Genomic DNA, 12,565 nt, shown 5'->3' on the forward strand with positions numbered 1-12,565 from the left:
TCACAACCCTAAGTTGCTCATTTACACATGCAGTAGGTCACTGTGATTATCAGCACCAGGGCAGCAGACAGTGGATTTTTACCTCAAACAGGAAGTCTGACTGTTGCTGTTCATTAGCAGATCACCCAGACAGACTACTGTAACCTTTAACCCAGCCGCTGGATGAGCTTGCCACGCTACACGTGCCTACAAACCAAGACTTGGTTCTATTTGTAAATGTAGGTCAGACAGGGGTGTGGTATCCTCTGTTTACTGGAAACCTCTACCTGTCTAACGGGCGCTAATCTTCAAAGCATCATCACCGCTCCTTGGTCCTGAGGAGGCATCTCTGAGCTTGCTTGCTTATGATTTGACACTAACAAAGGATATCACAGGAATAGGATGACACCTCAGTAACAAAACTTATAAGCCACATTGATGATGGCTTTATTTTTCTTTTTGGACTGGTGTCCTGGTTTGCTGATGCCTGGGTGGGGAATTCCCTGATTATTACAAGTTTCAAGTTATTTTCATGTTGCCATTCTGCACAAACACACTCTCTCATTGTCACCACAAACTTAACACTAGTGTTTTATGACTGAATTTTATCTAATAAAATAAAAAAAAGGATGCTCATAATACTATGGACCAGGCTTGTACTACAATAATAGCATCAACCCTTGGCCACCCCTCTCTGCTGCCTGGAATGGTCCAGCCCTGATTTGCATAAGTTGTCTGCGGGTAGCTGCATGACCAGCAGGGGTAGGTTAGGGGAAGGAGTGCATGTGGACTATATACACATGAGTAGAGACGCGGACAGACGAGCTGTGTGTGGACTGTATTGTGAGGCTGGAGTCTTGCACTGAACCAGGCAGAGTCATGTACTGTGCTCATCCTGTCTCTGGCACAGGCAACAACTCATTGATGTATTGCTACAACATGAAACCAGTGAGTACATATCTGATCTATATTTATATTTTATTTTCCAGGGGTTACATGACACTGTCAGTGTGTTGAATGGCGAGGATGCTGTTGCATTCTGAGATGGTTCTCTCAGATGTTGTGTCTGTTTGCTGACTTCTTCAGTTCATCACTAGTTTCCAGCTTTATCTGTTTATTTTGCATTCATTTTGCATTGGTAAGAAATTAATTTACACGAGTAACCTTTATAAAAGTTAGAGGCTTTGTAATTTGACATTCTCTCATTTGGATATACCTTTAGTGAGGCACATCAGAGTCGGTAGGAATGTTTCCTTCTCTGCACAGGACATTTGCTGGGATATAAGGTTGTTTCTTCTGGCTTGTTTGCATGTGTGTGTGTGGGTGAGAGACACAGGGAGAAAGAGCTTTGTGTTTTAAATGTGACATGTTTCTAGTTTGTACTAAATGTGTCATTGTCACTGTCATGAGGAGCTGTGTATATGGTATGAAGCTTACTCTTATTTAGACTTCTGTGGTTGCAACTTAGCAGAGTTAATACAAGAACTGCAAGAGTCTGTGTAACGGTTATAAGGTTTAAAATCCTAGTGAGTTGCTTATTGGCCATTTGATTTTTTAAATTTGTTTATTTTGTTCCCCATTTAACTGCATTTCAACCCATATTCGTCTTGGAGTTTACATAAAAATAAAATTTTTCATTTTAAATATTCACAAAACTCACCACCCATAACCATTACCCATACATAGCACCCACATTAATGTTATTCAGTTATTACACTCACTCACTTGTGGTTTTATGTTGATAAACTCGTGTTAAAATGCACCGGTGAGACTCACGCTTCCTGTTAGCTGAGCACCATGTAGTCAAGCCTAGCAGCAGAAAACATCTTGACATGAAGCAGATTGCTGCTTTTTCTATTTGATTTAACCCTGCTATGTTGGAGCAGTCCCTCCACCACTGCAGCCATTATCAAAGGCAGCTTTGATCTCTGTGAGACTAACCATATCCAGACATCGTGGATCACAGAGGCAGAAAATTGGTTGCATGTGGCTGGAGTTGGCCATGGTGGGGCACAGCATAGGCCCTAAATAGCGAGTTGATATTTCACTCATCTAGCATCATAATGCTGTGTACATTTACAATGGGGAAAAATAGTGTAGTGATTTCCTCCTTTTGTACAAGTTAATTGGTGGTTTTAGATTTAAATAACTTTAGATTTAAAGACACATGTTCAAAAATGATTATTTCAAGCGTATGAAGGGTGGTGTAGTATTCCAATCTTCTCTTAGTTGTGGTCTTTATTCACTGAAAAAAAAAGTCTCTTATCGTTTGTGATGCCATGATTGATGGTTCCTAAATCAATGCTATGCTAAAAGAGGATGCCATGGTGACGGCCCCTCTCCAGCGGGGGCCAGAGAGGGCGTGCTGGGGCGGGGGTGTGACCATTATTAACGGGTCGCCTGCTATGCTGATGGTAAGGAGGACAATTGGCTTTATCCTCCGCCATATGCTGCCCATGGCGGCTCAGACGGGCCCAGTGTCGGCAGGGGCTCCTCTGTTTGGCCTAGCCCACAATCACCATGGGACTCATGCCAGCCAGGGTCATGGCTGCACGTATGTGTGTGTGTGTGTGTGTGTGTGTGTGTGTGTGTGTGTGTGTGTGTGTGTGTGTGTGTGCTTAAGTGCGTGTGTCTTTGTGTGTGAGCCTGTGAGTGTGCTTGCATGAGCATACTCAAGAGAGTCTTTAATAGCCTGCTTTACAGAACTTGTCGTCCGGGTAACTGACACCCCATTGATGCTGCGCAGGGAGGTTTATTTTCATTTCCTGGGGCACATCAAAGCAATCGAGGGAGGTGCAGGTGCAGCCCAGACCTCTTGGTGTGTTTGAGTGAGTGAGCATGTGTTGGTGTGTTTTGTGTGCATATGTGCAGTTTGTAACCCTGCAAGTAAATGAAAAAGAAAACACACGAGCTTAAGGTATTTTTAGTTTAATTCTTTGAACTGTTTGCTATTTACAATGTTTTGTTCCCTACAGGAAAGATCATTAGGGTGAGACTGTCTGAGGAAAAAGCATAAGAAGGCCTGTAATTCAATTTTATTTGGGAGGGAATTGTATCCCAGTCTTGTGAAGCCAGTCGAACCTGATCATGATTAGGGCAGGGATTTCTCATGGTGAATGGTTCCTAAATCCGGATGAGGAGGTGCATGGATCTGCAGCTTATGGATTATCGCAATAGCTCTAAGTGTGCATCAGCTCTCTGCTTTGTTTTCATAATACTGTTGCTTCAGCCCGCGCTCATAGCACTCGCGTTTGTGTCAGTAAGAATGGTTTGAGTAATGTAGAAGCAGTAGAAAATTTGTGTTTGATTATACATCATCTTACAGTTACAAAGTTGTTTTCCAACAATGCCTTAAACAAGATCTTCTTTTTAGGTTTATGGGCAGTCTCCCTCTAATGACGACATCAACCAGAACTCATCCTCACATCCATCCAACAAGGCCCCCAGCAATGTGTTCGCAAGCACCTTCTTTGGTGAGCTCAAACAATCCGAAATGAACATGGTCATCCATCAATAATTCTAGCACAGTGACAATTTCTGTAATTACAATATTCTGCCTGGTTCAATGTCCATTCAAACCCTTTACAAATACTATGTGAGCTTTTAGTGATCCTGAAACAGCCATCAGGTTCAAGTTTAATCAAACAACATTATCATGTGAGCACACAATGATCTGCTTTGCATGCTCTGATTTCTAAATAGACAAAAGTAAAATGTTCCAGACCTTCTTTGTTGTCCGTTTCCTGTTTTTGTTTATTTTCCTATTCATCCACAAAGCCATGTACTCCTGATCAAAAAAAGCCTGATTTCAGGACATAAGAAATAAATTCCCTTCAAATGAAACCATGAAATCAACTAAAACCTTTATACCACAATAAAAATATGTTAAACAAGACTGAGAGTCTACAGTCATTCCAACTCTGTGAGGCTGTGTTTAGGTGCAAATTTGCCTAAATGCTAAAATCAACATGCTAACATGCTTACAATGACAATGCTAAGATGCCAATCTTTAGCAGATATAGCTAATGTTTGCCTTGTTAATCATCTTAGTGTAGCATGTTAGCATGCTAACACTGGCCAATTAGCACTAAATACAAAGTACAGCTGAGGCTGATGGGAATGTGAGTATTTTGCAGGTATTTTAGTCATAAAGCAAAATGTTGGACAATTTTAAGTTTTGACCTGATGCCAGTTGTAGAAAAATTCAGAGGATCCGAGGAAGTCATTACATTTATTCCTGAGGGAACATGAATATTTACCAAATATCATGGCAGAGAAATGTGTCAGTAGTTGTTGACATACAGTATTTCACTCAAGGGGGTAAAATAACCATTCAGACAATAGCATAAACACTAGAAACTAGAATTAAGAGTCAATAAGAATTAGAGCCTTTAACAATTGGGCATTTCCTATGATTCTCAGAGCTCAGATAAACACTGAAACATCAGTTATATTATATCATTGTCCAGCCATTTCAGATTTCCTTGGTGTAGCTTTCAAAGTTTAGATTTTAAATGAAAAAAAAAACATGTTTGTATACGGAACAAGTGGTAGACATCAGCTTTAATTCAACCAGTGAAACTTAGTGATAGGACATCATTATTTCCATAGAGGCTGCTGTTGAGCATCGTGGCTGGACTGGCTGATTGAGATGCTGTTTCAGTACAGGCTATAACATATCTTTATGCATTTTAGAGGGGACGAGCAATTCACCCGACATCTGGAATGCTGTAAATGGGCTGAACCAGCAGGGCTATGAAGGTGCACTGGGAGCAGCCACAACCCACCAAACACAGCCGGGGAGCTACAGCAGCCTGCAACCACCACACAGTAACCTGGTGAGATTTACCTCCAGGCCCTCGCATGTTGACAGCACGGGACTTTTTGACCCCTGTGTATTTAACCGTGTGTTTGCTTACTGTTCAGGACTACTCTCCACATTCAGTGATGGCTGCTGACATGAACAGGGGTCTCCCACCCATGTCCACTTTTCACCGCAACAATACGGCACCAAGAACTCCATCAATCAACACCTCAGAGAATTCAACAGGTGAGGAAATGGAGAAAATAATCCTCACTTCTTATTTCAGCTCAGGCTTGACTGTTCTTTATTCTTTCATTTCATGATGATTGTTTTTTTTTTTTTTGCAGTCTCAGGGAGCCAGGGAAATGTATCAGGAGGGTCACAGACAGGTGACACCTTGGGCAAAGCTCTGGCCTCTGTAAGTATGCTCCACCTCAATCCCATTAGACCAACTCATCTATGCTTTGTTATGTTCAAACAGTCAGACCAGAGCATAAAATCAAGCCCTGAGAGTCCCAGTGGTATAATGCAAAAGGGACATAGATGTTCCGCCCTGCCAGTAACAGACTAGTGCATATTAACCAAGGGCTACTTTTGTGCTGCTGGACTTTTTATTGGCTGCCGACTAGTAAAATGACCAGAATTGATGAGTTTAGTTCAGGTTATGAGCCTGCTCCAAAGGCTGTGGCAGCAGCTGTAAAACCTCACGCAGAAATGACAAGTTGTGCTTTTAAAATGATCCATGCCCTGGTCTCACCCCTCCCCCTCCTTCTCTCTCTCCCTGTCTGCCGCCAGATTTATTCCCCTGATCACACCAGCAGCAGCTTCCCCTCCAGCTCGTCCACACCGGTGAGGTCTCCGTCTCCACTGCCGAACGCAGCTGAACCTGCAGGTAAACTGGAGTAACAGATGCAGCCATGGGTGCCGCTCAGCGTGAAATATCATTTATTTTTATTTTGTATATCTCAACCTCCTCATGTTCTATTTTGGTTGTTTTCTTCCTCCCAGGTACTAACATGTGGCCCCGGAGTTCAGTTCAGGCACCAGTCTCACCACATTATGAGTCGACACTTATATCAATGGTAAAGACCCAGTTTAATACCATCTCCCTAATAGTTTACTTGTTCATATAGAGATAATTAATGGATGGATATGTAAATAAATGATAAATGAAACTCATGACAGCAGAAAATGTAAAAAGGCAGGAAAGACAAGTAGAAGGTTCAATATAAATGCACCTAAAAATATCAAATATCAAAACAATCAGGCAAATAAAAGTATATTTAAATATATACTAAGCATTAGCATTTGTATATACCTGAGAAAAAAGGACACTTATGAAAATACCAATACCATGTATGTAATAATAATAATATACATGTAATATTTGCTTGTTATACTTACTTATTATACTTATACTATACTTAGGAACAAACAACCAGAGGAGACTGCAAAACACAAGGCCATACACAGGGAGGAACAGCTAGCCTGCCTCTGTCCAAAAGTAACAAAATCCACCTCTCAGCACCTCTAACGCTCACCAACAGACTTGTTATATGTAATGTTGAGATTTTACAGGATCTTATGTGTCAAGCTCGTTGCCTGGCAGCCTACTAGCCTTGATCTTATCATCCCACTCTCGGCAGGAGAGTGAATAAATGTATTTCTCAAAATGTCCAGCTACTGCTTTAAGGTTTCCATCATTCAAGTAAAAAAAATGACCTTTGACTTATATGACTATTCTTGTCAAAACTGAGCAGAAAAACTGCCAGTTTATGTGATTTTGAAAGAATGGATTTCAGAGCTACAAAATGTCCCATGTTTATTGAACTGAGAGGATATTTAAAACTTTGCCTGGATTGCTAAATGCCATGAAAAGTGCAGTTTGTAACTTTTTGTCCACTGGTGTTTTGCAGTCTCAGGTGGAGGACCGTCTGGACAGACTCGACGACGTGATCCATGTCCTGAGGAACCATGCTGTGGGCCCCACGGCCGGTCTGCCCCCTGACATCCACAGCCTGCTGACCCAGACCCACCACGGCCACCCGGGCTCTGCTAACACTCTGCCGCTCACCTGTCACGCTCCAGCCATGGTTAACAACTATTACTTTGAAGTATTTAAGGAAGGACAGGGCAGTGTGTATGGAAATTCCGTGTTGTGTGTGAATAGTACGAGTGCGCCCTGGTATTCAGTTTCAGGAATTTTCCACCCGCTACGTCTGCATGTTTTCCTCATGTAAAGGTTGTTGTCCTTGAAATAGGAAACTGAGCACAATGGGAGAGCGCTGTGACGTTTCACCCTTGTATGGAGAGCGTACAGTATGTGCGGACTCTAATTCCACTGTGGGGTGATGGGGGATGCCTGCATGGTGCACTCCCATTCCAGCATGTTTGCCTTTCAGTAGGCCAAGGGGATTTTACCCAGCTGGAGTGGAAGTATATGCAGGGGAAAGGGGTTTTTAGTCTAATCCTTTGGGGGAGGGGGATATTAAATTCTCTCACTTTTATTTTTTTCGAATGATGTTTCGGTCAGGAGTGAATCATTCCTGAAGAGAATTAGGGGTATGTTTGGGGAGTATATAGTAGTTTTAAGGGAAGGATTAAGATTGTCTGAGATTAAATTAATTGTGTAGAGCGAGAGATCTACTCAGGGTTACGTCAGAAACCAGAGGGCAGATGTTGATTTTGTGACTTATTTGTCATTGGTTGGATCTAAGAGTTGGATACTGTATGTGACCGAGCCACAGCAGCGTTCACACTCAACCTTTAGAGAGTTTTCAGGTGCTCAATGCTCAGGCGAGGATTTAGGAACCCATGAATACTCTCCTTATCTCATCCTGTTCTTTGTGTGTCATAAAGGTTGAAGCTGTCAGTATGAACAGCAACCACTCAGCCTTCCAGAGCCGCACACAAAATGGCCACCCATACCCAGCCAGACAGAGGATCACACTTCAGCCCATGCAAGGTGGAGGTAGGGGCGCGTTATTCTTCTCATCTATCCACTGCTGTGTTTCACCTTCTTTGTCTGCAACTATTAGAACTTAAGACATTTCACAGTTTACTTTTTTAAAAAAATAAATAAAAAATTGTCTGTGATATCCCACAGGAGGTCTGGGAGTTCAGGGTAATCTGGAGCTGAAGATGGAAAGCAGGGAGAGGGAAGAGATGATGCACACCAATCACAGTCACAGCTCTGACAGCCAGAGATCAGATGAGGAGAGTGAACACAAGACACAAGGAGAAAACAGCGCAAGGAACAGGTAAACACACACACACACACACACACACACACACACACACACACACATTTCCCTGCTTTACTACGTGGCGGTGGGGGGGGGGGGTGGCGGGGGGGGGGGGGGGGGGGACCAGAAGCCACCTGGTCAGAAAAACTATTCTGTTGTGTTAAACCTGGTGCTGAAAGTGACTGCAGAAGAAAAACCGCCCCAGACTTATTGTGCTGATTATGCAGAGTCAGGCCTTTCTGCTGAGACGTGCTGTGCATGATTCATCAGCTGTATTTTCTGCCACATTAAGGAAGCAAAATCAATATTTATAGGTGTTTTTTTTTTTATAGAATTATGCACTATATATGTCATGTGATTACATAACAGATAGAATAGAAAGGCAAGTATTAATGCCTTCTTGACATACAAAAGACCAGACCCCCCTCTGTGAAGGACAGCTGTGTCCATGTAGTCTGTTTAGCTCTGCTTCATGTTTCTTCTCATGTCATGTGACATTGCAGTAAATTAAATGATGAAAAAAGAGGGATAAGAACAGCTGCTAGGACACACACTTCTGGGTCAAGACATCATGGTAAACACCTCAGTCAAAGTTGGAAGCAGGCAATTTTTGGCTTAATGAATTGATTGAATCACTAATCGACTAATTGTTTCAGGTTCATTTATGACATCAGACTTGATCGTTGTTGATTTAACCATTAACATGGTTTTGGTGCTGAATGAGCCATTACAAAACATGGATGCATAAAGTTGATGTGATTTAAAACCGTACTGTACATCTTGAAAATCTCACAGATCAGACTGTATTTCCTGATGTCTCAGAGGTCACTTCAGGACAAACCTCTTCATGACATTAGCTCTGATGTCTGAGTGCATGCTTTCTTTTTATTTAGATCTATAATCAATGTTGGCATATGTGAATGACCTCGAGCAACATTTTTCCTATTGAACATTGTTTTTGTTTTTTATTCAAGCCAAATGATAAAATAAAACAATATGCCACAAAGTGCATCTCTTGACTGAGAATGGACTCTGACTGGTTGTTTATAAATGTTTTTAAAAATAAATGCTCTCGTGGATTTATTATTAACTTATGAATGTGTGACTGATTACATGAGTCTGTTCTATGTAAACCGCTCTCACAGAACAAATGAGAGTTTATCAGACGACCTCAGGAGACTCAGTATCATGGTGTCAGCTCAGTGACCAGCAGAGGGCAGAGAAATCCACAGTATACCTCAACACAGTCCTCTTGTGTTGTGTAATCTGCTGAAGCTTCCACTTGGATCAACTTAAACTTGTCTATGATTTTTAAAAACATTAATTTTATACCATTTCTACATTTATGAGCATTCTGTATTTTATATTCTTGTTGTTGTAGCATTCATGAGGATGAGGATCTGAGCCCGGAGCAGAAGGCCGAACGCGAGCGCGAGAGGAGGATGGCCAACAACGCGCGTGAACGTCTGCGTGTGCGGGACATCAACGAGGCGTTTAAGGAGCTTGGTCACATGTGTCAGCTGCACCTGAAGAGCGAGAAACCGCAGACCAAACTGCTGGTGCTGCACCAGGCCGTGGCCGTGATCCTGAGCCTGGAACAACAAGTCAGAGGTCAGTGCATCGTTGCTGCTGCTGCTGCTGCTGCAGGCACAGATGTGCAGGGAGGCAGGAGAGGCTGCATGTCCTCCTCTGTGATGAGGGAGATGCAAAGATGGCGCCTTGTCTCTCTGTCAAGTCAAACAAGTAAAGGAGAGTGGAAATAAGATGGAAACCCACAGGAGTTAGTGCAGGAGAGTAAGCATATGGGTTACAGAGTCTAAACATGTTTTTAGCCACAGTTTATCCAGATTAAAATATCTCAGATGTATTTATCCATACTTCTGTGTAGGTTGAGTCATAAAACCAAAACCAATGAGCTGAAACAAGCTACAACGCTCCCAACGGCTTAACTGCAGTGGGGTGATAATTCTCCATGTTAAAAGAAAATATGAATTAGAGCAGCTTTAAAGCGCCTATGAGCAGGATTTGAAAATATCTGACTTGTTGTAGACATATCAGAAATGCAAAGTGGCCGATATGTGCCACAACAATAACCGATCAGCTAAAGCAGAATTCATGAGGTATTTTCCACTGAAGTTAAATATTTGAGTGTGCATTACACATGTGATGGGAATGAATAATAATATCCCTGTACAACCAGGCGTCTTCAGTTTCTTTATTTAGTCTAATTCTAAGCGTGTTGTTTGTTGAATCCCACAGAGAGGAACCTGAACCCGAAGGCAGCGTGTCTGCGGAGGAGAGAGGAGGAGAAGACGTCTACAGTCATGACGGATCCGCAGTCCATGCATCTCGCTTTTCATCCCAGTCTGACCGACCCAGGAAACCCCATGGGCCACCTCTGAGCATCTGACAATACCTACATCATGCCCAACATAAAGTATTTAACATTAACTTTACTGTTTGATATCAGTGTGAATTATTTCTTTCTAAAATGACATATACAACATCTGATATATGATTTTCAGCATATAGGATATACATGTTTCTTTTTAAAATATTGTTGAAAACAAAGTGTTGATATGTCCAAACCATGATCTCTCTACTTCTAGAGATATTGAGTCGAGGATATTTGTATTTGGATGTAAAGCATATTTAGAAAAAAACTCACTAAAACTCATTAATGGTATTTATACAAACAGTCTGTCATTATCTTTTATGTCACCAGATGTTGCGTGAAGAGCGTCCCAGGAGCATCCAGCGTTTTTTGTGAATTCGGACCCGAGCGGAGAGGTCCACCTCTCTGATTGTAAAGTGTGATGCAGTTGAACAATCATCTCCTCGCTTCCCAAACAGACTTCTAACTTTGTGCCTAAACTTTACTTGTAACAGACAAATGCATTGTAAGCTGCAGATGTTTTGTACATATTTTGTATATTTATTGATTATCTTTATGTTTGATTATATCTGAATGGATGAACCCCAGTAGTGGCAAGGTGTCATCTGCAGTTTTAATTTTGGCAGGGCCAGATATATTTCTGTCTGACTTTTACAGTGTATCACTATTTACCATGTACACTCGTGATTTCCACCGAGCTCAGAGGACTCATTATCCCTTTTTGTGCGTTCACACGACGGATTTCATTTGTCCTGTGGTTTGTGTGTGTTGAGTGTGTGAGTGCGCGAGTGTTGCAGGAGCGTGACCATTCTGTGAATGAACAGACCTCCGAGAATGTTCTGTAACGTGTGGGCGTCATCTGTTATTTGTATATTTGTTATAAGTTTGTGTTATAGCACTGTTAACAAGAAGATTACACTTACTGAAACACTGGTGGACAGAATCCTTCTTCTCCTCAGTGTAAATATTGCTCTTCAGACGTAGTCAAAGCTCTTTGCATGTTTGAGTTTTTCATAGAACATTTTGTTTTTATATGTAACTTATCTTTTATACAGATATTGTGAATTTAATAATGTCTCTATTTGCTTTATTTTCATTCTGATTTTACACAAAACACTTTTTGTGCAGTTTTGTTAGATGTAGCCACATTTCATGCTCTGAGCAATACAGTATTACAGAATAATTGATGTCTTGTTTGCTTCTCATTCTGCTGAACAGATAATGAATAATAATCAAGAATAATCTGAAATACTCCTATCATAACATGTACAGTATGTGTACAGTTTGAAGTAGCCTACAGGCATGTGTCAAAAGGATAATGTAGCAATAAATGTCTTTTTTCAAATACTCTGAGTCTGTGTCATCTATTATAAATTGTAGAAGATAATGGCACACACACACACACACACACACACACACACACACACACACACACACACACTCATACTTGTCTTATATTAGTTATGCAGACGCTCATTGACATAATACATTTCCGAACCCCTTACCCTAACCAATACAAATAAATGCTTAACTTTAACCCCAAAAGTTTTAAACCTCAAACGCCCCTTTGAAGTTGCCAAAATGTCCTCACAACAATGGTTTCAAAGACACACACACAGTGAGGTAGACCCCCTATCAATATATGACAGCTTTAGATGTTTTGTTTTTTCAAAGTAATGAGTGGGAAGTAAGATATTTCCAAAAGAAACAAAATATCTGCTGTTTCTGATCACAAAACATGAGATTACACCATGTAGCAGTTCTAGATGTTGTAAAGCCTGAGCTGTGTGACAGCTAAGACTAAACGTGACAAACTGCATCAGTAAGAAAAGAGAAATCCTCACAAAGTTGCAGCTCAGTTCTACCAAACAGCAAAAATGACACAGGTTAGAGGTCAACCCAGTGACCTCTGGGTTTAAGGTGTTGACCAACTGCAACGTCCCATGTTCGAGTCTCTTTCCTCCAGTTCCTATCTGCTTATTTCTGTCTTTAATTAAAAGCATAAATTTTTTTTTTTTTTTTTTTACACAAGCATGTGGTCTATATGTAGCAGGGCTTCTATTCAGAAACCACATTTACAGTAATCAAGACCTGTATTCAAAGATGTGACCTGGTAGATAAAACCTTGGCCCCTGAGTGATG

At 41.3% G+C, this 12,565-nt stretch overlaps 1 protein-coding gene across 1 annotated transcript; it reads left to right on the forward strand.

The window, feature by feature from the left end:
• The first annotated feature begins 798 nt into the window (after positions 1–798).
• LOC111229624 (transcription factor 12-like) lies at positions 799–11,742 on the forward strand. Its single transcript, XM_022756023.1, has 13 exons — positions 799–927; positions 3,353–3,452; positions 4,675–4,817; positions 4,906–5,029; positions 5,131–5,201; positions 5,579–5,675; positions 5,792–5,865; positions 6,700–6,876; positions 7,643–7,754; positions 7,890–8,043; positions 9,410–9,639; positions 10,288–10,465; positions 10,754–11,742. Exons 1-12 carry the CDS (start codon positions 859–861, stop codon positions 10,428–10,430), a joined length of 1,494 nt encoding a protein of 497 aa, XP_022611744.1. The 5' UTR covers positions 799–858; the 3' UTR covers positions 10,431–10,465; positions 10,754–11,742.
• The last annotated feature ends 823 nt before the right edge of the window (positions 11,743–12,565 follow it).

Source organism: Seriola dumerili, unplaced genomic scaffold (assembly GCF_002260705.1).
Source record: "Seriola dumerili isolate Sdu_G_001 unplaced genomic scaffold, Sdu_1.0 BDQW01000242.1, whole genome shotgun sequence".
Classification (NCBI taxonomy): domain Eukaryota; kingdom Metazoa; phylum Chordata; class Actinopteri; order Carangiformes; family Carangidae; genus Seriola; species Seriola dumerili.

What these genes read in the sequence shown, in the direction of transcription:
- LOC111229624 (XM_022756023.1), top strand. Translation starts at nt 859, where the DNA reads ATGTACTGTGCTCATCCTGTCTCTGGCACAGGCAACAACTCATTGATG. An exon ending in TGGGCAAAGCTCTGGCCTCT is followed by an intron (nt 5,202 to 5,578) that starts GTAAGTATGCTC and finishes GTCTGCCGCCAG; the next exon opens with ATTTATTCCCCTGATCACAC. An exon ending in CCTGGAACAACAAGTCAGAG is followed by an intron (nt 9,640 to 10,287) that starts GTCAGTGCATCG and finishes TGAATCCCACAG; the next exon opens with AGAGGAACCTGAACCCGAAG.